Source organism: Staurois parvus, unplaced genomic scaffold, assembly GCF_062004578.1.
Source record: "Staurois parvus isolate SC_StPar_1 unplaced genomic scaffold, SC_StPar_1.0 ptg000147l, whole genome shotgun sequence".
Lineage (NCBI taxonomy): Eukaryota > Metazoa > Chordata > Amphibia > Anura > Ranidae > Staurois > Staurois parvus.
The window spans coordinates 6774724-6802489 of NW_028317943.1; the positions used below are offsets into that span (position 1 = coordinate 6774724).

Below are 27766 nucleotides of genomic sequence, written 5' to 3' on the forward strand. Positions count from 1 at the left end.
AGTAGGATCCCACAATATTTCCTCTTAACAAAATGTCAGCAACACACACTACTTCCTATGGTAAGCAATGACTGCTCTTATTGATCAGATAAGTGTTTTGTTGCTATGGGTTACAACACAAGGTTCAATTCACTAAGCTTTAGTACAAGCTTAAGAATAATTATTTTAGCCACATGACTTTCATTTTGAAATCTCATAGGACCCAGCTAGAAACAACTGTCATTCTTAATAAGAATCGTTATCCTGGTGTGTTAGCTTTGTGAACTGAGCATATAGCATATTGATCTTTTGTGGTGAATAAGGCCTAATAATGACATCTAAAGATTTCAGAGAAAACACTATGCGGTCTGGTGTTCCAGTTTGTAAAAGACCATCATTGCCTGCCTACAAAAGATTAAATAATGGATGTTTTATAATATTAAATATGAAATTAAAGAAATAGGAAAAGAAACAATATGGTAATTACAACAGTAGATACCATCAAAAGATATTGTATTAAAAGATATTATTGGTAAAGTCCAATTGTGTCTTTATTTGTGAGGATGAAAAGAGAAAACAGAAAGATCTAGGTCAACCTACTTTTAGTGTCTAGAAAGCAAAGGAAAGATCAGTGAACTGTCTGCAGTAGCCGTGATGTGCATGGTGATCCAGTTCATATTACCTCACTGTTTTCTCAATTATGTGTACCCTATGGCAGTACACTACTATACTATAAATACAAAAGGTAAAGGTCTTTTTCATGTTTCCATTGTTAGTAAAAATGAAAACGCTTTGGCTTAGTTTTTTACAAAGCCAGAGATTCTCTCTTAGACCAATGGCAATCTGACAAATAGGGATGAGAAAACTTATGTGGGCTTGGTTCTTGAACAGTTCTGCAGAACTTAAAGTAAGCAAACTGTGTTGTGAACCCCGCTGAAGTCTATGGAGTGGCAAATGTTATTATTTAATTCTGGATATCTGTAGGGATAATAAACATGTTATTGTCAAACAAAAGGCATGGAATGCCAGGCACTGCCATGGAGGACGTGTAACAATACCACATTTAAAAGCACAGTATCTCTCCCTATACAGAATTGTCAGCTCTTCCTAACAACATACAATGACAATTTAGCTGCTGTGAATCCACCCTTTATAGTGAGCGGGCTGTTTTATCCATTCCTTCAAATTACTGGCTCTTGTGATTCAGCTGTCTATAGAAATGGCTATGCACTGCATTATAGGTATTTACCTATTTCTGGCACTAAACCTGCAAAGTTTTAGCCAAACGTTCGCACTTGCGAACACAGTGAAACCCTATGGATTTGCAGCAAACTTAAGGTACTAACACACTCAAACCTCATTTCTACCGATAATTGTACTCTGTAAACAGAGCTACAAGGCTACAGTAAAACAGACTAGTTCCATCAGACTAGTTCTAAAACAGACTCAGGCCATCAGAACTGATATGAATGGTGCTAGGGGTAGGAACTGACCACAGATTTTAATTAAGCAGGCCATAGACTGAGCACATTTCTTGATTCCCCCATCAAAACAGTCAGTGTTGACAAGAGAATCCATTCCACAGAGCCATTGTGTTCTCTTGGTGGTGGGCGGGGAAAGCTACCCCTGCTGGGAGAATAATGTGATTATTGCTAACGGCTATAACAGCCACTAGCAATAATTGCATGTAAAATCTGGCAGGCTGGTTGTACCCAAGTTGGTTGATCGATCAACTTTGGTACATTTAGTCTGCCCATACATGGTTCCAGTCTCAGCCAGTCCCTGCTGAATTAGCTGAGGTTCGAACTGTCTATGGCCGGTTTTAGTCTTTAAGTAAAGAGGACTTCTGTTTTTTGGCAAATTACACAAAATTATCCAATTATTCACTTAGATTTAAAAAATGCTAAAAACCTATCCCTATTGTAAAAATATATTTGTAGATGCTGTTGACTTGTAGTTTTTGAGTCATCAAATTACTCAAACAAAATTTGCAAAATGGCATTGTACACACTTCTCATATACCAAATCCTTCTGCAAAAAAGAGCACTTAATACTTAATTAGGAACACTTAGTTCTTAAAACTTAATTAAGAACACTTAATACAAACAAACTGTAGAGTGAACTAAGTTTGGTATTTTTTGCTTTCTCTACACATAAGCCCCAAGTGTTGAGAAACTAACAAACAATAAATCATAACGTCTGATAAGGAAAAAGTTCAGGCACACATATATAACGTCCTGTGCGCTCCCATATATCATGCTGTCATCTTATACAGGCCTGAGTCCAAAGCCATATAAAACCAGAAAAATACATATATGGCGCTAAGTCATATCAAGGTTATTTTATTAGTTCTAGACCTTCCAATTGTACTGCTAATAAGTTATAATTATACAAGCATATGCTTATACATTATTCTAAATGCTTTGTCATTGTTACAGTCTATTGCATTGAATAGACTGTTCACTTTACAAGGAAAGTTGCACTTTGCAATGGAATTATCCTCAAAACTTAGTGAATGAGGTGAAGCTCTGATGACTAACATCATCCAATCATGTGCAAGCAAAAAAAAACTTATTTTCTTTTCCTTGCACGTGATTGGGTATTTTTTTGCGAAGTGAAATTGCACCACACTCACTAACCTCTGGGAAAATTTCCTTGTACAGTGCAACTTCCTCTGCAAAGTAAACAGCCTATTTGTTTTTAGCAAAGCAATCCCTATGTCTCCCAATTTACCAACTTTTGTATCTCTTTATAAAAGACAACCACTAAACCAATCAAATGGATAAATGAATAAACTGAAAAATACTACAACCAATGCACCCATATCAATGACATCTGCATGTTAATCTACACTTGCCCTAAAACCTCGTAATCTCCATTCAACTGAAAGTCAATTTCACGATACACCTGCCTTTGGTAGACCCCACTCATTTCAGGGCTTGAAATTCCGCATTTTTAGGTGCTATGAATCCTGCTTCTAGTAATGAAAATTATTTTTTTCAGTTAGTTATAGTGTGGAATAGCTTTATGCTTAAAGTGTATCTAAAGCCAAAACTATTTTTTTCCATTTTGGATAGGGTAGTAAATAAAGAGTACCTATTACCTACTGTCTTGTAGACACAACATGAAGAAAGAAAATCTCTCTACTGTACAGTGAAGGAAATCTCCTCTTACACAATTGTCACTGGAACAAATTATCATATTAGAAGATCTCCCCTTAGTCCTGTTCCACTGAGAACTCAAAATGTTGGATTTTTCCTAATTTTAATCCCAATGATAGCGTTATTCAGGGAAATAAATAGAGTAAATATCTCTATCGAGGACACAGAGCTAAAATATACCTGACAGACATTCCAACCTTTCCTACTTTATTCACAACTAAGAAAATATGTTTTAGAAACAATTTAAAGTCAAAATTCTGTCATGTAAGACCCTCACATAAAAAGAGGGCAATACTCAAACAGAAAGGCTTGCCAGTTTTTAGTGTCATTTAAACTGTTGAATTCTAAGTGCTACATGAATGAAATAACTAAAGAATGAAATATCTTTATTTTTTAATCTAACTGTACCTTTAATCTCACAGTTTGGACCTGCTTTTCCAGAAGGCTTCCCTATCTTTTGTTGCTTTTTGTAGAGAAGATGTGGTTTGCTGTGCTCATCTTGATGCTCTTCATCATGATATTTTATCAATGGTTCTAAAAAATACTCCCCATCAGGTGCTTTAAAAGTGCCAATCTAAGAAACAAAAAAGTGAATAAACGTGTATTAGAATCATGCTAACAATATGTTTTTATATAATCTTTATTTTTTTCAGTAGCATCAACAGGTAGGAGATGGGAGAATGTTCTACACAGTTACCAACAACATAATCAAAAGGTCTTTGGGAATCTGGAGGCTTAAGTGCTGATTCATAACCTCCCTTAGTGCAGGCCAGAAGGGTTTGATGATTGGGCACCAAAGGAGAAGAATTGTCCCTTTTGTCTTACACCCACTCCAGCAAGCTGTGAGACATTATAATAATAATTAAAGTTTAACGTGGTACTCTGTACCATCTAGAATATAGTTTATAGCAGGTTTCTTGCACTTATGAGCTGAAGGAGTACACCTGTGCTAAAGCTTAACGTGGTACTCTGTACCATCCAAAATATAGTTTATAGCAGGTTTCTTGCATTTATGAGCTGATGGAGTACACCTGTGCAAATCTGGTTATTTTAACCTGCTGATTAATTTTTCAGGGTGGTCTCCAGCTTCCTTTTCCTAGTTTCTAAAGGAGCATGAATCCTTTATGGATTCCAAACCAAGGAAAGGGTATATGAGAAAATAACAGGGGTTTGTGTCTGGGTTTCTGACTAAACACAATTTTTCAAAATTAGTAAGTGGGTCCAAGGTTTTACAGGCATCCCTCAATGTATTTTCATGTATCCATCAGAAACAATCCCCATTCCTCTCTCAGCTGGGCCAGAGATTTCGATTTACCATTGTCTGTAAACTTATTGCATCTCACATTCCCATCTGCCCCCCATCTCCAAAGTCCTGAAGAACTAGGAGTCTTCTCTGGGGCTGAACCACTGATAACCTCCTAATGAAGATAAGGGAGAATAAGCAGGAGCCAGAGAATATTTGTGATTTAATCTACCCCAAAGCCAAGTGTATTACAGGTAGTGGTTTATGAGTGCTCCAATAACACACTAAATTTAAAACTAGCCAGTCCTGGTTGTCAGCTTAGGATGGTGTTTGCCACAAGTAAACATGTCCAGTGGTTGGGAACAGTGTGAAGCTCAATTCATCTGATCAACGACTGATCATCTGATCAGAAGACTGATTATAGTCTTCAATTGATCAACAGTCCACGATTTATGGGTGTTGCACCACTCTCTCCTCTTCTGAGCATTAATATCGATCACTTGTGGTTTGGCAATTGCAGCTAGCTTGTGAATGTTTTGCTTATGGAGTTCCCTCTGCACAGTTTTTGTAGACACAAGCTTTAGAAGACTGAGATTGAGCTCTGCAGGAATCTTTGCAGCAGTTATTTTCTTATTCCGGATCACAATCCTGCGCAATGTCCTTTTGTCTCTGTCAGTTGATGTGTCAACCACACTTATGCTTATCAGAAGACATTTTCCCAGAAACTGTATATGCATCATAACAGAATAATGACTTTGTACCTCGCCACATGGGAAATAAATTGGTAACTTCAGTCACAGAGGCACCAGCTAAGTGGGCACCAACAATTTGCCCTCTTTCAAACTCAGTAAGCTCTGATATGACTCTGTATTACTTGCAGCGCATGACAAAAGTGAGGCTTCCCACTTGTTAGCTATAGGTGTCTCATCACACAGTGTAAGCAAAAAATGTTACATCATTTCCGCTTGCAATGTGAAACATTTCCTCACTTTCACACCTGCAAATCATATAGTGTCATAAACTGTCATTCCACTGAGATATTCACATTATATTATATTCTTACAAGTACAAGTTCTTATAAGTATATATACATTTTTTTGCCTTAGTTCAAAAGATATGAAATCTCTTTAATGTACAACACTGCCACTGCCATTTATTTTGCAACTTTATATGATACCCAGTCCTTAAGAATCGATCATGCTCTTGCTTCTTTATAGTCCATAACCATTTATTACAAGATTCTTTTTAGACAGTTGAGGGTAGTTAATATTTTTTCTTGTGTTGAGGTGAAACAAAGACTTTAAAAATTATTCTTACTTAAGGTTAAAAATGTGTGCATTTATGTTCACAATATGACAATCCTATTGTGAAATGGTCCAGAACCAGGAACAGCCAAAAATGTGTAAAATGCAATAAACCAAGCTGTTTCAATAAATCTTTCAATTACCAAACTTTTGCACGTCATTTGGAGAATATAGATAAAGAGTATTTCACAACACTTTTATTCGTAGTACCTCCAGACTCCCACAGTGATAGCATGGCAGCACAGCAAATCTAATTTTTATACAGATAAAGAGGTTGATTAAACCAGAGAGCTATTAGGAAGGCTTCATCCATTTTGATTTAGGTGCCAACTGGAAGCAACAGAATGCTAACCCCTGTTGATTTAGGAGGGTTTACTATGCATTGACAATTGGCAGAGCATGGTAAACCTTTAAGGTGACTACAAATGGTCCTATTTTTACAACTGATTCTTTAAATGTGAGTACTATTTGCAAAAACTGGGCTCTGTGTGTCTTCTCTACAGTGCAATATTAAAAGCCCTCAGTCATCAGAGGTAGTAGCTAGTAGTAAAATTTTCATTAAAGCAGTTGTCTTTCCTCTTTATTACTGAAGTAAGTAGGAGAGTGGCCAAGAACAGATCTAATGCTCCATGCAATAAAGGGTGCCAGATTTTTCCACTGTTTTGTCTCTGCAAACTCTAATTTTAAATGCTATTAAAAAAATAAGCATAACAAATTAGTGACAATTATATTTCAACACACTCTCTACACTTGACTAAAAGAAGAGTTGTATACTAAAATGCAGCTGCAATACTATAAAGTATTACTTATAATGTACTTTTAATACAACAGAAAATTAACAGAAAACCACTGCACAGAAGGTGCTATAATTCAGTTCTTGCTATCAGAAAGTATTCTAATAAATTCTTGTGAAAATGTTATATCTGTCTATTCAGTAAGCAATGGGGAGGTTTAACAAGTAAGATTTGGAGAGAGGTGCCTGTCTACTGTTAATAATTTTGCAAAGGAAACAAAGATTTTGCAGGTATTTGTGATGCTATAAGCCTGCAATCTTGCACAAACTGTAGGTTTTATAAACATTTGTGTCAAATATATTACTGCACAGGCTACAATTTTTATATTTAAAATACACAAGAAGTGAACAGGGGCATGTTTTGTATTGGCACAGAACTGTGTTTAGGTAGCTAAGGGAAGAATCTATACATCATGTTGCAGTCTCACTGCTTTCCTGATCAATCTTCTTAAATGGAAAGAAAATAGAGGATCATATATTTATTGAACCATGATTGTTTGGAAAGAAGTCTACATTGAACAATTTGCCACAACAGAAAAAAAGATTAATATATGTATAACACTTACATTATTGCTAACAGAAAACTATATTCAAACCATATTTCAACTCTAGAGCAATTGGGTTCATGTGGGGGACACATAAACCCAAATTTAAATATTTGATCCTCATAAAACCAAAGGATAAGGCAGAAATGGGACTCCCAGATTGCAAGGGGTGCTCTTTAATCAGATCTTCAACTGATTTAATCAGTGATCATTATGACAAGGGGGTGGTACCTAAGCAGTTTTCTCTCAGGCCCTTTCTGCTCACTTCACTATTTGACAACCTTAGGCTACGTTCACACTAGCGTTGTGTGCAGGCGGCAGAGAGGCATTTGGGAAGCGTTTTCACCGCTTCCCAAACGCCTCTGACAATTCTGCACATTACAGCACATGGTGCTGTTCTAATGGGAGCGTTAGCATTGCGTCAAAAAGTACGCCTCTGGTCCAGTCAGGATGCGTTGAAGCCTCCTATTCTAGTCTATGGTGCCGCTCCGGAAATGCCCGGCCGGCGTTTGCGGTGCGGTTGTGACGCGGTTGCGGGGCGTTTGTGGAGCGGTAACACCATTCACACTTCATTATAGGCGTTTGTGGGGCGTTTTTAACACTCGGCAAATGACTAGCAACTGTCGCTAAACCGCACATGCTGCGTTTGAAAAGCGCTTGCCAAGCGTTAAAAAACACTCCGCAAACGCCGGACCAACGATTGCCAAACGCTATAGGGGCATTTGGCAAGCGTTGGTAAAACAGTGAAGTGTGAACGAGCCCTTAGCTTTGGCCCAAGAATGAAAACCTTAAAATTTCCTTGACTTTTCCATGGATTCCTGACCTCCATCAGGTTTTTTTTTCCATGTGCACACCTGCAGAATGTTCAGCTACAATGGCTTTCGCGTGACCCATGGTTTCATTTTAATACAACTCTCTAGTTTAATTTATACATTTCAAGAGGCAGTTGCCCCACACTGCTTAAAACATTCTTTTCTGCCCCTGAACCACATTTTCACACTATTTCCCAACTTCAGAAGTTGATGAGACAGGGGACCTCTAGGAACAGACCTCTTTTATGTCTAAATGGTAATGCTATCTAGGTGAGGAATTTACCAATGTGGACTGGAATTGAGATGGCTTTGCACTTACCCATAAAATGTCCTCATACTTTCAGGAAAAGAAAACTAAAAAAATTGCATCCTCCTGTATCGTACTTCCTCAGTCTCATCTATCCATCCACTGCCAGTCACTGTTGGAAATGCTCTAAAGATTTTCTGACACCAACAAAATATGCCTTACAGGCATTGGGGTTGATTTGCTAAAGGCAAATAGAATGTTTTCTTTGCAAGAAAAGTTGCACTTTCCAAGGGCATCTTCCCCAAAGTTTAGAGAATAAGGTAAAGCTCTGCTGATGTCCATCATCCAATAATGTGCAAGCAAAAATGCAGTTTTTTAATTTCCCCTGCAATTGATTGGGTATTCTTTGCAAAGGGAAATTTTAATGGAGTCATTAAACTCTGATGAAAAGTCTCTAGGATAGTAAATAGTCCAGTTGCCTTTAGTAAATAAAACTCGTTGTCTCTTGGCAGCTAGAGCTGTGATTTCTTACCAAATAATGGGCATAAGTCCTTAATGACATATCTACGGAAACTCAGGTGGCATCTGACCAAAATTAATCAGAGACTGCTTCCTCCACCTGGACTTGTTCACTGGCCCTTAGCTGACTTAGTAAGATCTAGTATGTGGTGCCCTTACAATTTCTAGTACATACCTACCATTTGTTTTCTCTCCTTGCTCAGTTCCTCTTTGTCCCCTCCCCAGGACAAAATGTTAGTCATTAGCATTTATGGCACACATAACCTGGTGTATGTTATACACCTGTATTTGACTGTTGTATCCAGTGTTCTTATCCTTTCCTCCATCTTCTCCCTACCATGTTATTATTCTATTTCGTGTCCTATGACATTGCACTAAATTATGATAAAAAGTGGAGATCAAGAGGACAGAATAAATGTGTAGATAGCTCAAACAATATTACTCTTGTTGCAACAGTAAAACTCACCATTCCACCACAAAGACTCATGACAGCTGTATGTTCTTCCAAACCATTAACATGCCCACTGTAGAAACAATGTTTGAGGTCCAGTGAGTCAAGGTGACCATAACTTGGTTTTCCAATATGGACAACACTGTAAGAGTCTGCAATAAAGTTTGCATTGATTGTAAGGTTAAAATGAAAGCGCTGTCCATAGGCTGAAAAATAATAATTTGTTTTGTTGACATGTGTCTGTGAAGTTTGAAAGTCAGTGCTTCTTTTTTTTCTTCTAAAATGCTGGTTATGTGGGAAGGCTTCTCCAAAGTCATTTACTCGAGAAGGTATGACAATTTCATATGACGAAAGGGTTCTCACAAAATCAGCTGCAACAAAAGAAACACACACAATTCACTAAAAATAATGCAAAGAAAATGCCTATGAAATGTAAAATATTGCTAGACTTACCAGTTAAGTGTTAACCATTAGTATTGTGTTGGCTCATTTTACTGATTCAGTTTGTTAGACAAATCCAATCCCTATTAAACACATGTAATGTCAAAATCCTTCAAAAAATGGGAAAATGAATGGATCTTATGTTAGCTTTGCTGACTGGTTCCTGAATATTTATATACTGTATATACTGCAGCTCTATTTATGTTTGTGTTAGCATGCATTTTGTATATGTACATTGTTTTTGCAAATCCAAACTCTGGCATATCTCTAATGTAATATGCATTTCTATCTCTTTGTATGATACATTAAAAAAAGCAACACACATACACTCACGCAGAGCTGCATACACTCACGCAGAGCTGATGTGATAGTCCCAGATAGAGCTGGCAATGGGGCTCAGGCAGAGTCTGGGCCACTAGAGTCCAGCCGCAGCTGGATCCCTCAGTGGCTGCACAGCAGAATGGAACATCGGGAGAGACCAGCACTGGGAGGGGGGTCATAAGCAGGATGACAATGGAGGGAAGGCCTTAACCGGGTTTAGGGACATTTTGGATGACAATGGAGGGAATGGATAGGAAAGGAAATACAGTAATTGAATTTTTAGCTGTAAACAGGAGGGCAGTGGGGAGGATATTACATTTGGGCAGGAAAGGAGGTCAGACAGGATGTTCAAGGAAGCACAGTAATTAGATTTGCAGCTGTAAACGGGATAACAGTGGAGAAGAACATACATTTGGACACAAACCAGGATGGTCAAGATGGACAGGGAGGGAAACACAATAATTGAATTTGTAGCTGTAAACAGGATAACAATGGGGAGAATACACTAATTGAATTTGGGGCCTTTTGTGGAGGGGGGGCGTTAATTACAGCTAGGGTCCTTTGGCACACAGGAGTAGAATACTAATTGAAGGATGCTCTTCCTATGGTCAGGAGGGATTAACGGAACAAGGAATTAATACCTGGGCTGGCAGAGAACTCATATCGTGACACTCCGGATCATTAAGCAGGAATTAATAATTGGCCGAGCCCCTATATCATGACAGCATGATATCAAAATACATACAACTGTTTACAGAAGGTGTCAGAGTTAAATCCTGTTCACAACTATGGGCTGCCATTCACGAAGCGGTATCTATCACTTTAAGGAATGTAAAAAAAATACTGCTTAGCATTTTTCAAAACGTTTTTTGGCATTTACAAATAAACGCTTCTAAAATACTGCATGTAGTATTTTTTAAAAAATATGCAGTATTTATCTCATGAAACCATGAGGTATTTTATCTCATGCAATATCCAGTGGAATGGATACAGTGAAGAAGAAATAGAACACCTGTCAGTTTTTATTGCTAATAAAGAGGTAAAATGGTTTAACCATAGAAACATGTCAACTCACTAAGTCAGTGTGCTCCCTGCAGCACATGTATTATTACGAAAAAAAAAAAAAGTGACTGGAATACCAGTCAAAGGGAAGCTGCTTTCACAGGACACACGTGGGGTATCAAAAACAACTAAGTTAAATTAAGTAAATACAAAATTTATTTATAATTGTCAAATACTGAAGGAAAATAGCATTAAAAAACTCACACATTCAGTATATAAATACCCTTCTTCTACAAAGTTGTCTTTGTTATTGGTGGAAGGAGGATATTTATATATGTGTGTGATATTTTATTCTACTTTCATACAATATATGACATTTAGAAATATATTTTGTATTTATTTAAGATATAACTAAAAGAAAAACCTTTTTTCTTAGTTTTGGATAGTATGGAGAGGTAATAGAACACCTATTAGGTTTTTATTGCAGTCTGTGTGCCTGTTAGGGAGATTCACCCTCTTTATATGTGTCCTGTTTACCATTATCATTGAAAGTGAAATTGACCACTTCTTGACTGCCCTATAGCCAAATGACGGCTACAGCGCGGTCGTCCAGTTCTGGGAGGATGTCATATGACGTCCTCCCAGAATGTGCCCCCTGCACATTCAGTGCTGCCGATTAGTGCCCATCATTGCCGCCTAACAGTGCAGCCTCAGTGCCCATATCAGTGCAGCCTCATCAGTGCCTCCTCATCAATGCCCACCAGTGCCACCTCATTAGTACCGCCTCATCAGTGCAGCCTATCAGTACCCATCGGTGCTGCGTATTAGTGCCTCATCAACGCACATCAGTGAAGAAGAAAATTTACCTGTTTGCAAAATGTTATAATAAAATTTAAAAAAAAAATTTTCTTCAAAACTTTGTCTTTTTTAGTTTGTTTTGCAAGAAATAAAACACCCGGTGGTGATTAAATACCACCGAGAGAAAGTTCTATTTGTGTGAAAAAAATTATAAAAACATCATATGGGTACAGTGTTGCATGACAGAGCAATTGTCATTCAAAGTGTGACAACACTGAAAGCTGAAAATTGGTCTGCACAGGAAGGGGGCAAAATTGCCAAGTACGTAAGTGGTTAAAAGAAAATCCAAATTTTGGGGTTATCCCCAGAAAAGTAATAGAGGGAAAAATTTCCAATGGAGACACTAGTTCTGGTGATCTGAAGGATCCCAAGAGATTCTCCTAATTTGCAGGGATTTTCTCTCACTTTTGGTACATTTTGGTAATGGGACAGGAAGTGAAGTTAAATTTCCCCAACGGGACAAAGATGGCAAAAAAAAATTGATGGGCATTGATGAGGGTTTTAACCCTCCATTACTGTATCCAAAATGAAAAAGAAAGTTTTGCCTTTAGTTCTACTTTCAAGCAGCCTTTCTCAAACTTTCAACACAAAGGAACCCTTGAAATAGCTTTCCAGTCTCAGGAAACCCCTGATAAAATTGATCTATATATCTGTCTATCTACAACACATGATATATTGGTATGATGGTCAGTGAGAAGAATGCTCCTTATACTTGTGGTCACTGGGAAGAAATACTCCTGTATAGATAGCTAAAAAGATCAATGATGTCAGTGGGAAGATATCTCTAAAAATAACTGTGAAAAAGTAAAGCATCTCCACTACATATGACATATGTTCTAACAAGGGATTTGACTAGGGATACACTGATAGCTGTTTTTTAGCAGCGAGTATAAGTACTGTTACCAATTACCTGTACTGTGTATGTATTCATACAAAATGAATGGGCTCAAGTTGCACTGAAAAGATTTACATGTGATTTGAACAGGAAAGGGGTGTGATTCCTGTCCGAATCACATGCAGTTTCCCATGCGGCTGCTGTGTGAATCCAGTATAGAAAGACAGGGAAACACCATCTAAGTCCAAAAATGGGCAAACAGTTTATTAACTCCTTAATGTCTAAGGGTAAAACAAATCCTAAAGTCTAAGCACAATCTTGCAACTTTAACATGTGTTAGTAAAACCGTACATATCATCACAACTACATTGTACATCCAAGTGGATTATACCTTGTTTTTTCAGGACAAATTGGGCTTTCATTTGGTGGTAAATGGTAATGGATATCTCTTGATTTTTTTTTTATTATCAAAGGAAAACTGGCCCAAAATAGTAAAAAAAAATTTTTTTTTTTTTTAATTTAGCTGTGTATTTCTTGTTACTACCATAACCTACCACCAAAAAACAACCCAAAATAAATTTTCCAGCTTGTGACGATCACAATGACACCATATATGTGTATGTTATTTGTTGTTTGTACCCACAGTACAGCCCAGAAACAATAGTGCACAATTTGTTTTTTACCTAAAAACAAACTGACCATGACACTAACTGACACTGATACCAATTTAAAAAAAAAAAATCCTGACCTTTGATCCTGACCTTGACCCAAACACTAACCCTGACACTGTACTAGATCAAACTTTGATATACATATTTTTTATTATTTGTTTATCTTTTTTTTTCAGCAGTTTTTTTTTCTCCCTCTTTGCAAGTAGAGAGAGAGAGAGATACAATGTATCTCTCTCCTCCATTCATAGAGAAAAAAAAAAAAACAAGGGGGGTGGGCTGTACAGTTACTGATCACTGTGATAGCCAATCAGAGGCTATCACAGCAATCATGTGACCTTGAATCGTTAGAACGGGACCCGGGGCTCTCAGTGATACCGTGGTATTTGTTCTGGGAGCACTCTGTGCGGTGCGCTCCCAGCACAAAAGACAGGTATGCAAATATGCGGCCCCACGGAAAAAAGTCCAGTTCTGTGAGGCCGCATATTTGTGTGATGTTGGCGGGAAGGGGTTAAAAAATGGTTATAACTATCCATGGTTTTAATTCTCCAACCAAGCGTTCTAAAGTGTTCCGTCATCTTAAGTCCCAAGACGTGGACGTAGTCTGTCTGCAGGAGACAAGGTTTTCCCAATCCTCTGCACTCCTCTCACCATTATCCGACCCTTTTCTCTGCTTTAGCCCTTGAGAAGCATAGGGACATGGTGATTGCTTTTAGACACAATCTGCTGTTTACTTGCAACCTGGAAGTAGCTGATCCCACTGGCAGGTATTTGCTCCTCCGGGGTAACCTTTGGGACAAAGAGGTGACCCTGGTGGGTTATTATGTGCCAAATAGATTTCAACCCAAATTTTTTTCTCACTTGTTGAAGGTGATTTTGCACCATCAACGTGGTATTCTCTTATTGCTGGGTGATTCGAATGTTGCTCTTAATTCCTCTGTCAATCGCCATTACCCAACGGGAGGGACCCTTAGTGACAACCTTTCCCAGGAATCTAAATTGGGTGATACGCTGCAAGCTTATGGTTTGGTAGTGTTTGGTGGGAACTGCATCCTACGTTGTGTGAATACACTTTTTATTCGGCTCCACACCTGAGCTTTTGTAGAATAGATCACGTCTTCATTTCCTTTCAACATTTATCTTTAATTCAAAAGATTGTCATCTCGACCTCACCCTGGTCTGATCATGACCCATTGGTTTTTACACTGTGTCTTTCTGGTATGGCTCGGCCCTCTTTTCTGTGGAGACTCAATGAATCCCTGCTCACCACCCAGGCTTCTTGCTCCCAGGTTCTTTCGTACATTCAATCCTATTTTATGGACAATGTGGGTTCTGTATCCTCGGCCGTCTCTCTGTGGGAGGCTCACAAAGCCACCATTAGGGGTCACCTGATTCAGATTGCTTCATCCTGGAAACGTGCCAGAGAGAAGAGGATGTTGGAATTGACCTTGCGATTGACCGTGGTAGACGCTACCTAGAAAGCCCACCCGACTACGGCCAATAGGAAAGCTTGAGATGTGGTGGCTGCTGAACTTAATCTTCTTTCAACTACACGGGCTGAGAAGCCTTGCCTTGGGCCGGACATAAGTTTTATACATTCACCAATAAACTGGGGCCAATGCTGGCCACGAAACTTAATTTGTTGGTCGCACGCACCTGTTCAATTCCGAGTGAGGGGAGGTGGCCTTACTTTGGACCCTGTGAAGATTACACATAGATTTGCAGATTTTTTGTCCTCCCTTTACCAGAAACCGAATACCTTTGTCGCAGAACATGCTGATAGTTTTTTCGCTGAGCTGCGCCTACCCTCCTTGTCCGTTGCAGCCCGGGATGACCTGAACATGGATATCTCCGAATCTGAACTCTACCAAGCCATCAAATCTTCAAAGGCCTCCAAGGCTCCAAGACCAGATGGGTTTTCTGGGCTCTACTATAAAAAAATTGCCATCATTCTGGTTCCTCACTTGGCGGCCTTTTTCAATTCTTTGAAGCAGGGTTCCCGGCTTTCTTTGGAGTCTCTTCAGGCGCATATTACTATGATTCCTAAGAAGTCTGAAGATGCCTTTGAACTGCAAGCTTTCAGACCGATCTCACTGCTAAATGTGGACTTGAAGATTCTGGGAAAGGTTCTGAGCACCCGAATTAATAAGTATCTCACTCCCACAGAGATCAGGTTGGCTTTGTTCCGGGGCGACAAGCTGCTGATAACATACGTAAAATCATCCATCTCATTCATATCTTACATCGCCGCAAGATACTGGGGTTTCTTTTATCCCTGGACATTTATAAAGCGTTTGATTCGCTTTCTTGTGAGTATTTGACATATACGCGGTCTATATGGGGGTTTGGTGATGCATTTTTGGCATGGATCTCGACTTTATATTCATCTCCCTCGGCCTCTGTCAAATATGCAGGCTGTTTTTCATCTTTCCCCATTTTCAGGGACACGAGACAGGGATGCCCACTATCACCTGCTCTTTTTGTTCTCTCTCTCGAACCTCTAGCTGCAGCCATTCAAAATCACCTGGATATTTCTGATGTCCCCTATGCCGGCACTCAATACAAGGCCAACTTTTATACGGATGATGCTCTTTTGATTTTAACCAATCCTATCATCACTCTCCCCAACTTCCAGGTCATACTGGACCATTTTTCAGCTATATCTGGCCTTAGCATCAATTTGTCTAAAACCACGGCATTGAATATTATGCTCCCTGCCGACCTGGTTGAAGACACAATTTCCCTACCATTGGGCATCCCATTCCCTTGCTTATCTTGGCGTTATACTTACTTCCACCTACTCTAGGAGTAGATCACTGATGCCATGCAGGCCTCCTGCAGATCTGTCAGAACAACTGCTAGCCGTACGGGATGTACGGCCAAGCAGATATTCTGACAAGAAGATTGCATAAACTACCACGGTGCTCCACAGTGCTGTGGTAGTTCATTGAAAACTACAAGCTGACAGACGCTAAGTCTGCCGGGACTTGTAGGCATTCATTCACAGAACACTGTGAATGAGTGGCGTGGCCATGTGGGCAGAGCCCCGCACGGCCACGCTGATTTTAAATCAGATAGCACAGGGAAACTGTCAGAGTAGGGGTGGGGGGGCGGAAGGCGCTGCTGTGGCTATGGGAACATGTTTCACCCTAAAAATGGGTAGAACATGTAACATGTTCCCAAAAGGTGAACATATCCTTTATATACTGCATGCATTTCATTATTCAGTATTCCTTCTGTGAATTGACTTTACCCCCTTTTTATTTACTGAGCGTTTTGACTGTTTTGCAGTAAATACCGCAAAACGGTATAGTGAATTGACAGTTTCAGGATGGCATGCAATATTTAGGTTAAATGTGTCAGATCAACTAAATACCGCATGCGATCTGCTATTGTGAATAGATCCCTGTATCTCATAGGTGCAGTGTTCATGTCTTTGCTAGAAACTATATCAAAGATGCAGCAAACAGGAATTTTTCTAAAGCAATGCACACACAACACATCTCAACGCATTGAATGTTACAAAAAATTACAGCGCTGCAGGTAAAAAATAAATGTTTTTCAAAGAGGGTTGTGCTATACACACTTCCTGACCTGATCTGCTTGAATGAACAATCAGGAATGCTATGGATAAATATTGTAAATATAATGGCAAAATAGCAATCTTTCCATACCTGATTGTTTTCTTTCAGTGTTTTATGTACAGTATGTCCTTATCCACAATGTGACATGGTTCCCATTGTTGTTTCTGCATCTAAAATTAACTATGGGACCAATAAGCCTTATTTGTGAACGTTATGTGTGGACTACTTGAATGGCAGATTTATATGTTACACTCTCATCCTTCACTATGACGGTCAGACATGTGAATGTCCCCCACCTTTTTTTGTAATTCTGTACTTTTGTACCTTTTTCGTATGAAAATATAGTTTAAAAAAACCTATTGAAAAAGGAAAGGTTGTGTTGAAATATTTTATATGCTATATTAAGTTTTTTATTTGCTATATTTTTTTCCATGAAAGTGGAGTTTCCCTTTGAGAAGAGCACTAATCAGAGGTGCAATTAAGATGAAAATGGTAATTCTGAGGTAGCTAAAGACATGCACAGCTAAAAAAGGAGAAACAACTCTTACCCAGTTACTCCACAAAGCTGGGCTTTAGGAAAAAGTAACGAAAAAAAGCCATTGCTGAAAAGAACAATATAAAACTTAATTTATTTTGTTTATGCCAAAAGACGTGTGAGAACAAATATATGTAAAAAGGTATTCTGCTCCAATGAAATCAAAATTGAATGTTGACCTCTGCTCTTATTTCTTTAGCTGCAGTTTCCAATGCTGGGTCTGGAAGAGCTTTGGAAACCAACTGTATTTAGTAAGTTCAATTGGACTTTAAAGGGAAACTATAATGGTATTCAAAGCCATTGTTTCTAATTTTTAGGGACTCTTTAATGACTGTCATAGTACCACTGGATTGGCGTAAGGTCAATGTGGTGCCTATATTTAAAAAGGGATCAAAATATTTACCAAGTAATTATAGACCTGTTATTTTAACATCTATAGTTGGGAAGATACTGGAGAGTTTAATAAAAGACCACATACAGTAGATGAGTTCTTGCTGGAAAAAAATATTTTAAACAACAGACAGCATGGATTCATGAAAGACAGAAGTTGTGAAACAAATCTGACTTCTTTTTATGAGGAGGTGAGCAAAACCTTGGACAAGGGGGTGGCGGTGGACGTGGTATACTTGGATTTTGCAAAAGTGTTTGACACAGTTCCCCACACACAGCTAATGTGTAAGGTAAAGTCTATGGGCTTGGAAAAATTAATATGTAAATGGCTAGAAAACTGGCTAAAAGATTGTATTCAGAGAGTAGTGGTTAATGACTCATACTCTGAATGGTTTATGGTTGTTGGTGGTGTACCCGAAGGTTCAGTGTTGGGACCCTTACTTTTTATATATATATATATATATATATATATATATACAGTATATACATATATATAGTTGTATTAAAAATAATAGCAGTCAGACATCACAAACCTGATCAATCACTGTTTTTGGTAGAAATGATATTTCTACATGGCAAATAATTTACAAGCAGGTGTAGTAGAGTAATAGAAATCCAACAGACCCAACAGTCATGACATGCATGCTGCTGATTCTGTGTAATTGAATCACTAATTGAAAGGGGCATGTTCAAAATAATAGCAGTGTGGAGTTCTATTAGTGAGGTCATTCATTCTTTGAAAAACAGCTGCCAATTATTACCCTTATTTAAGGAAGGAAGGCAGCAAATGTTGTACATGCTGGTTACAGTGCATTTCTCTCTGAAATTCTGAGGAAAATGGGTCATTCCAGACATTGTTCAGAAGAACAGCGTACCTTCATTAAAAAGTTGATTGGAGAGGGAAAACATATAAAGAAGTGCAGAAAATGATAGGCTGCTCAGCTAAAATGATCACAAATGCTTTAAAATAGCAACCAAAACCTGAAAGACGTGGCCGGAGACAGTTTGTCAGACGACCCCCAAACACTGAATTCAAGCCACAGTGCACTGTGAAGTCAATGAAGCATGGTTGCGCAAGCATCATGATATGGGGATGTTTCTCATACTACGGTGTTGGGCCTATTTATCGCATACCAGGGATCATGGATCAGTTTGAATACATCAGAACACTTGAAGAGGTCATGCTGCCTTATGCTGAAGAGGAAATGCCCTTGAAATGGGTGTTCCAACAAAACAACGACCCCAAACACACCAGTAAACGTGCAACATCTTGGTTCCAGACCAACAAGATTGACGTTATGGAGTGGCCAGCCCAATCCCCGGATCTTAATCCAATAGAAAACTTGAGAGGTGACATCAAAAATGCAGTTTCTGAGGCAAAACCAAGAAATAGAGAAGAACTGTGGAATGTAGTCCAATCATCCTGGGCTGGAATACCTGTTCACAGGTGCCAGAAGTTGGGTGACTCCATGCAACACAGATGTACAGCAGTTCTCAGAAACAGTGCTTATACAATAAATATTAATTAAGCGATTCAAAGGAAAGCAAAATCTTCAAACATTTTTCAGTTTATATAGTGAATGTTTGAGTTTGTAAAGAAGAATACAAACACTGCTATTTTTTGAACAGTCTAATATTCACATTTCTTCAATTTTTTTAGAGGAACAACACCAATTTGATATATTTTTCTTCATGTTTTGATTTGGAATAGAATGTGTAGTGTTCCCAATGAATTTGTATGTTTGGAAATAAAAGCTATTAGAAGGATTTTGAGCTTTATTCACTTTTTTCAACACACCGCTATTATGTTGAACACAACTGTATATAAACGACAGAGTCTGGAATATGGTTTCAGTCTCTGCAGATGGCACCAAGCTTTGCAATGGAATAATGTCCTTTCAGGATGTCTCCAACTTACAAGCCGACCTCAATGCACTGTTTAATTGGACAACTATTTTGAGAAATGTAAGGCTATGCACTTGGGGGCTAAGAATATGCATGCATCATACATACTGGGGGGGGGGTACAACTGGGGGAGTCAATGGTGGAGAAGGATTTGGGGGTTCTGGTAGATCACAACCTTAATAATGGCATGCAATGCCAAGCTGCGGTTTCTAAAGCAAGCAAAATCCTCTCTTGTATTAAAAGAGGTATAGACTCCAGAGAGAGAGAGATATCATATTACCCCTGTACAAATCATTAGTAATACCTCATCTGGAATATGCAGTTCAGTTTTGGGCACCAATTCACAAAAAGAACATTGGGAAACTGGAGAAAGTGCAGAGAAGGGCAACCAAACTGACAAGAGGCATGGAGGAGCTCAGCTATGAGGAAAGATTACAGGAACTGAATTTATTCTTTCTTGAGAAGAGGAGATTAACCCTGCACTCTTCAAACCTTCTTTACTTTTTAATAGGGACTTGCTAGGTTACCTCCTTAAAAAAAAAAAAAGCATGCTACAACCTGGGGATCTTTGATCTCTTCTATGTTGTTCAGGTAGATCTCCACTTCTCCAGGTTCTAAAGAAAAAGCACAGCTGAAGCTGTTTTCCCTCAGACTCTCGATACCTCTGACTGAAACTTTATATGACCCTATCTGAATAGAGCAGTGAGGCTGAGGATGGGATAATGAATAACTATCTGACTCATCCATTAACCGCTTAAGGACCGCCCTATAGTAGATATACTTCTACAGGGCGGCCCCTGTGCGCAAAATCACGTATATGTCATTTTGCATTTCTGGGTAGGGTTAACACACGCACGTCAGTTACCAGGTCCCGGCCGGTGGTTATCCGCCGGCGCCCGGTGATTACCGGCGATCACCGACAGAGAGAAGGACTGCTTTGTTTACCGACAGTACTCCTCCCCGTAAGTTTGGACACACTGCTCTGGATGGATGAGCACAGCCGTCGAGATCAGTGTGCTTACAGTGAAGAACACACCCCTCGCCCCCTAGTAAAACACTCCCATCACACAGTTAACCCTTTGATTGCCCCTATTAACCCATTCCTGCCCAGTGTCATTAGTACAGTGTCAGTGCTAGCACTGATCACTGTATTGGTGTCACTAGGGAAGTCAGTTCCCCCCAATGTCAGAATGCCTGCCGCAGTCCCGCCATAAGTCACTGATCGCCACCATTAGTATAAAAATAAAAAAATTCCAGTATCTATACCGCCATTTGTAAACGCTATAACTTTCACATAAAGCAATTAATTTACAAGTATTGGGATTTTTTTTTAGCAAAGACATGGAGCAGAATACATTTTGGCCTAAATGTATGACGAAATTTGATGTTTTAAATTTTTTTTACTGGACATGTTTAATAGCAAAAAGTCCAAAATATTGTTTTTTTCTCATAAATTATTGGCCTTTTTTTTCATAGCGCAAAAAATAAAAAAGCGCACAGGCAATCAAATACCACCAAAAAAAGCTCAATCCGTGGGAAAAGAAGAACACAAATTTTATTTGGGTGCAGCGTTGCATGACCGCGCAATTGCCAAAGTACCACAGTGCCGTAACGCAAACCACTTCTTTAACTGCTTCCTAAGCGCCCTATAGCAAAAATACTGCCACAGGGCGGCACAGGTATGCAAAATATCACACACAGAGAGAGAGAGAGAGAGAGAGAGAGAGAGAGAGGGGGGGGAGGGAGGGAGGGAGGGAGATATATATGTGATTCACACTCCAGTGGTTTTCACGCCCCTCCCAGATAGCGTCAGATTGCCTGTCAGTACACCAGTAATCACATTTAACCAGGAACACGCTCATACACAATAAACCTCTGAATGGATCAATATCTTTGATCAGATCAGCACTATACCAGCATTCACATTAGTATAGCATCCCCAAAAACACAGCGTTAGTGGGATCAGCCCCGACACCTGCCAGCACTTGCGTTTAGCCCCTATGCTTACCCCCCTTCTTCCCCAGCAAGTGCAGTGTCAGTAGGTCACTGTCACTTGATACATTGCACACAAAACAGCAGTGTTTGCAGAATCAGGCCGGATCTCTACTACCACTTGCCAGTAAATTTTGATGACTCTCATATGCAGCAGAGTGCCAGTACTAGTGCCGCTCTACCTTTTGGTGAACTGTACCAGCGGCCTTGTACATCCTGATCTTTCACATACCAGCAGTGCAGTACTTGGTGATGTGGTGAGTCTCATAAGTGCAGTACAAGCTGGTGCGGTGGAGAGCTCAAGTATTGTCCCGCAGCCACCAAGAATTCACACACAGGCCCGTAGAGCCACTAGTATCCTTTTGGATGTGCTTGCAAATCCCTATTGGCAGCCCACAAATTCTGCAGCAACTGTACTTCCCCCATTCACTGCCCAATCTGAAATTCAGGTGGAAACAGCAAATGTAACTACTCCCTATGATTTTTTGGAGCTGTTTTTCACAGAATATCTGTGCACATTGATTGTGGATCAAAGCAATTTATATGCACAACAATTTATTGCCGCCAACCTAAATTCAAACTTTGCCAGACCATTCGCATGGAAACCCATTACAGTTTCCAAATTTACATTTGTTTTGGGCCTAACCATCAACATGGGCATCACTAAAAAAAAAATGAATTGCGGTTGTATTGGTCCATGGACCCAATTCATCATATGCCCGTGTTCTCTGCTGCCATGGCCAAGCACAGATATGAGAGTATAATGTGTTTTATGCATTTCAACGACAATACACTCTGTCGTCCTCGGGGTGACCCTGAATTTGACCGGCTCCACAAAATTCGTCCCCTTGTAAATTACCTTAACCAAAAATTTGCAGATGTCTATACTCCCCAGCAAAAAATCTGCATTGATGAGTCCCTCATTAAATTTTCTGGCCGGCTTTCATTCAAACAATTTCTCCCCAGAAAGCGTGCCAGATATGAAGTCAAGATGTATAAGACCTGTGAGAAGGCAACAGGCTATACATATAAGTTTGGGATTTACGGCGGAAAAGATAGTCACGTTGCACCCCCCGGGATGCCCAGACTACATGGGGAGCAGTGGCAAGATAGTTTGGGACTTGGTGTCATCCTTTTTCCATATGGAGTACCACTTATACGTGGACAATTTTTATTCAAGCGTGCCACTATTTAGACATTTGTACAATCTTGGAATTGGCGCATGTGGCACCGTGCGACCTAATATGTGCCCACCATTAGAAGTGGGTGGATGCAGGGTGGTATGTTCTAATGGTGGGCATACCATACACTTTTTCTGGCAGAGATTTCTTCTGTTTTTTTCCCCATTCAGCCCACAGGCTGCATACAAAAAAAAAAAAAGAACATAGCATATATACCCAACAAGGACCAGCGACATACTGCTACATCACTAGATTTGAATGGTTATACCAGGATGATGCCTACAGCTGCAGGCATTAGCCTGGTGTCGTTGTTTTCAGCCAGCGATCGGCTTTCATGTAAAAGCAATCCTTATGGCTAATTACTGCAGGATTGCTTTTACAAGCAGCGGGAAACGATGCACCCCCCTCCCCCGCTGCCTTCCACGGCCTTTTCGGGCAGTCCCGTACCATTGGGAGAGCCTGAGCATGCAGCCGGTGTTTCTGCCAGCTGACCATAGATCGAATGGTGCCAATCATGTCTATAGTATAAGAAACCGGAAGCTACGAGCATTTCACCACTTCAGTTTCACAGGATGTATACAGCGCCATTTGTAAATTGGGAAAGCATCTGATCACACTGATCTTGGTGAGATTAGATAATGTAAGGGGAATGGAGATATCTAGAGTCTGAAAGACCCCAGATTTCTCAAAAAAGAATATATGACAATGTCCATTGAAGTTATAGGGAATATTTGCATTCCCTGTGATAGCATTAATAGTGATTAAAAAAAATGAAAAGGGACAGTTTAAAAATAATTTAAAAAATCAAAATAACATAAAAAAAAAGCACCCCCAGCGTGCACGAGCCTTGACCCTGTGTATATAAACAGCAATTGCACCATGCATGTGAGGTATCGTCGCAAACGTCAAATCAAGGGCAGTAATTTTAGCTCTAGACCTCCTCTGTACAGGCTAGCTTGTAAAGGCTTTTAAAGCGTTGCCTATGGATATTAAAAATGTATGCAGTTTGTCGCCATTGCACGGGACATGCACAGTTTTAAAGCATGTCATGTTTGGTATCTATTTACTCAGCATACCATCATCTTTTAAAATCTATCAAATAATTGGCCAATATATTGTGTTTTTGTGCATTAAAGTTAAAAAAGGTATATTTTTTTCAAAACAAATTGTGTTTAAAATTGCTTCACGAGTATTATGTGACATAACAAATTGCAGCAACCACCATTTTATTCACTAGGGTGTTTGCTTTAAAAAAATATATATAATGTTTGGGGGTTCAAAGTAATTTTCTAGCAAAAAATACTGATTTTTTTCATGTGAACAAAAAGTGTCAGAAAAGGCTTGATCTTCAGGTGCTTAGAAGAGTGAATGATGTGTGGCACAAACTTCTAATGCTGGGCATAAAATGCTCCCACCCCCCAAAATGACCCCTTTTTGGAAAGTAAACACCCCAAACTATTTGCTGAGAGGCCTGTTGAGTCAATAGAAGAATTTATTTTTTTAGCACAGGTTTTTGGAAAATGCCAAAAAAAAAATTTTTCTTTTTACACAAAATTGTCACTTGATTTGATTTATAATACATTCTGTTACTTCTCCCGAATATGGGGGTACCACATGTGAGATACCTTTTGGCAGTCTAGCCAAGTACAGGACCCCAAAATCCAATAAGCACCTTCAGGCTTTAAAAGGGCTTTATTTCCTCATTACACTTCCTGAGTACCTATCACAGTTTCGAAGGCCCTGAAATGCCAGGATAGCACCAAACCCCCCCCCCCCCCCCCAAATGACCCCTTTTTGGAAAGTAGACACCAAAAAGGAATTTGATAAGAAGCATGGTGAGTATTTTGCAGATATTTGTTGCAACAAGTTTTTGGAAAATGAAGAAAGAAAACAAAAACATATTTTTTCTTTTCTTTTTTTATATTTCAAAACCTTGTGAGAAAAAAATTAGATCTGCAAAATACTCACCATGCCACTTATTAAATCCTTGGGGTGTCTACTTTCCAAAAAGGGGTCATTTGGGAGGGGGCTGGTGTTATCCTGGTATTTCAAGGCCTCCGAAACTGTGACAGGTAGTGAGGAAGTGAAATGAGGAAGTTACGCACCTTCAGGCTTTCAAAGTGGTCATTGGATTTCAGGCTCCTGTATGTGGCTATGCTCCCAAAAAGTCTCACACATGTGGTATCCTCATACTCGGTAGAAGTAGCAGAATGTATTTTTGGGTGTAAATCCACATTTACCCATGGTTTGTGTGAGCAATATATAATTTAAATGACAACCTTGTGTAAAAAAAAAAAAGTTTTTGTTATTTTCCAGAAACTTGTGTAAAAAAATAAATCTTCCATGGACTCAATATGCCTCTCAGCAGATAGTTTAGGGTGTCTACTTTCCAAAAAGGGGTCATTTGGGGGTGTTTGTACTGTCCTGGTATTTTACCTCAAGAAATGTGATAGGCAGTCAGAAAGTAAAAGCTGTGTAAATTCCATTATCTATACCATAGTTTGTAGATTAGTTTGTAGATGCTATAACTTTCACACAAAGTTAAAAACATGTAGCAGAATACATTTTGGCCTAAATTTATGATGAAATTTGAGTTTGTTTGGATATTTTTGACAGAAATGAGAAAATATCTTTTTTCAAAATCTTCTCTTTTTTTGTTTATAGCGCCAAAAATAAAATGTGCACAGGTGATCAAATACCACCAGAAGAAAGCTCTATTTGCGTGAAAAAAGGAGATAAATTTCATTTATGTACCGCACTGCACAACCACGCAATTGTGAGTTAAACTAGTACAGCGCTGTATAGCAAAAAGAGGCCTCATTAAGGAGGGTAATTGCTCAGGATGGCAAGTGGTTAATGTGTGCAAAATGAAGCTTAAGCTGTCTGAACAATGTAAACAGGCTATTTTATCACATTAGTTAAAATTAGACAAGCACATTTGTAAAATTAACAACAAAAGGACATAAAAAAAGACTTAATGTTAGAGACCTGAAAATTCAGAAAAGTAATATTGACTAACTCGCAAAGAAAATCTGCCAATAAAGGCAATCACTATTGTTAATATGTGAAAATGCTAGTAGACTGGCTGTCAAGCTGACCCTCTAGCTTCAATACCAAAATAAACATACAGTACATTTCTGCCACTAGGGGTTTTAATGAAATGAACAAATTACAGCAGCCAAAGATGCCTGGACGCATTTCATTCTATGATGCTAAATCATCAAAAAGAGCATATTATAGCAACCAAAGATGCCTTGATGCATTTAAGGCTACTGTGCTTAGTTTATCTGCTGTAGGGCAAAAAGCATCAAGGCGTTCAATGTACTATTTTCATTTAGAAAAACTCCTGTTAGCATTTTCAAAAGCAGATCAGCCTCCATTTTTCTCTTATCGCAGATTTACTTTAACCTGAACTTGCAATCTTTAAGATACAATATCTTTATATCCTTTATCTTTATGATAATCTTTATATTCTTTAAAACCCAAGCACTATCTAAAAATTATACATATGCCTGGTTTCATAAACATTACATATTTAGGTATTACAGGAATGCTTTGAAAATAAACTATTTTGGTTACTCAATTTTTGTGAGGAATTAGCTTTCAATGACAAGTGCTCATATGGGTGATAATTACATATATGAATTGAGAAGTGTTCTGGTACCCAACACATGGCCTGTGGGTTGTATGCGGCCCACTAGCCCTCTCCGTGCAACCTGTGGGTTATTGGGACCATTTATACAACAGATTGGCAATGGGGAAGACTGTGGTGTGGGCAGAGTTATTACTGCCCACAATATACGTAAAGTCCTGGCATAGAGAGAGAGAGAGAGAGCAGCATAGTAGCATGGAAGTGGTCAACAATGTAGGTGGGTAAGGGGTGTAACTTTAGCTGCCATGACCAGCAATGCAGGGGAGGTGGGGTGGGTGGGGGGTTAAATTTCACTGCCACTGACCACCAATGAAGGGTGGTGGGGGTTAAATTTCACTGCCAATGACTACAAGTCCAGGGGAGTGGGTATTAAATTTCACTGCCACTGACCACCAATGCAGGGTAGTTTTAAATCTGGCTACCAATTGATGTTGAATGTTTGTTTATTTAATATGCACTGCTAGATGTTTGACGTATATAAGTGTATATGAAAATCTTTTAGTGCTGCTTTTTAAATTATCAGATGCAACATTAACTTGTTGCCGACCGCAGATAGCGGAATAACGGCTACACTGCGACCAGCCAGTTCTGGGAGGGCGTCATATGACATCCTCTAAGAATGCGCTCTCCTGAGCGCCCCTGGGAGCGCGCACCCGGTGATCTCCGTGATCGCTGTGTTCTGCAGACACAGCTGATCACGTGATGTGGTAAAAGGCCAATCACAGCGGCTTTTTACCACATGATTAGCCGTGTCCAATGACACGCTGATCACAGAGAAATGCAATTGCCGGTTCTTGGCTGCACTTTCCTCACGCTGTCAGAACATGGGGAAAGTACTGCCGAGAACAGGCAGTTGTCAGAGCAGGGATCAGCACCGATCATCAGTGCCCTGATGATCGGTGCCCAGCAGTGCCACCCATCAGTTCCGCCCAGCAGTGCCACCCACATGCGCCCATCAGTGCCACCCACCTGTGCCCATCAGTGCCACCCATCAGTACCACCCACCTGTGCCCATCAGTGCAGCCCAGCAGTTGTGCCAGTCAGTGCCCAGCAGTTGTGCCAGTCAGTGCCCAGCAGTTCCACCTATCAGTGCCGCCTACCCATGCCACCTCATTAGTGCTGCCTATCAGTGCCGCCTATCAGTGCCCATCAGTGCTGCCTATCAGTGCAGCCTCATCAATGCACATCAGTGAAGGAGAAAAATTACGTGTTTGCAAAATGTTATAATAGAAACAAAGAAACTTTTCTTTTTTCAAATTTTTTTTTGTTTATAGCGCAAAAAGTAAAACACCCAGCGGCAAGTAAATACCACCAAAAGAAAAAATTATTAAAATTTCATTTGGGTACA

The 27766-nt window shown here is 39.4% G+C and overlaps 1 protein-coding gene across 1 annotated transcript in view; it reads right to left on the minus strand.

The window, feature by feature from the left end:
- The window catches only part of ADAMTS20 (ADAM metallopeptidase with thrombospondin type 1 motif 20), a 298171-nt gene that overhangs the window by 259696 nt on the left and 10709 nt on the right, over positions 1 to 27766 (minus strand). Inside the window, exons 2-3 of the mRNA XM_089674002.1 lie at positions 9070 to 9425; positions 3549 to 3714 (exon numbers count right to left, since the gene is read on the minus strand). Of these exons, the coding sequence (XP_089530128.1) occupies positions 3549 to 3714; positions 9070 to 9425 (522 nt within the window). The remainder of the gene's footprint in view (positions 1 to 3548; positions 3715 to 9069; positions 9426 to 27766) is intronic.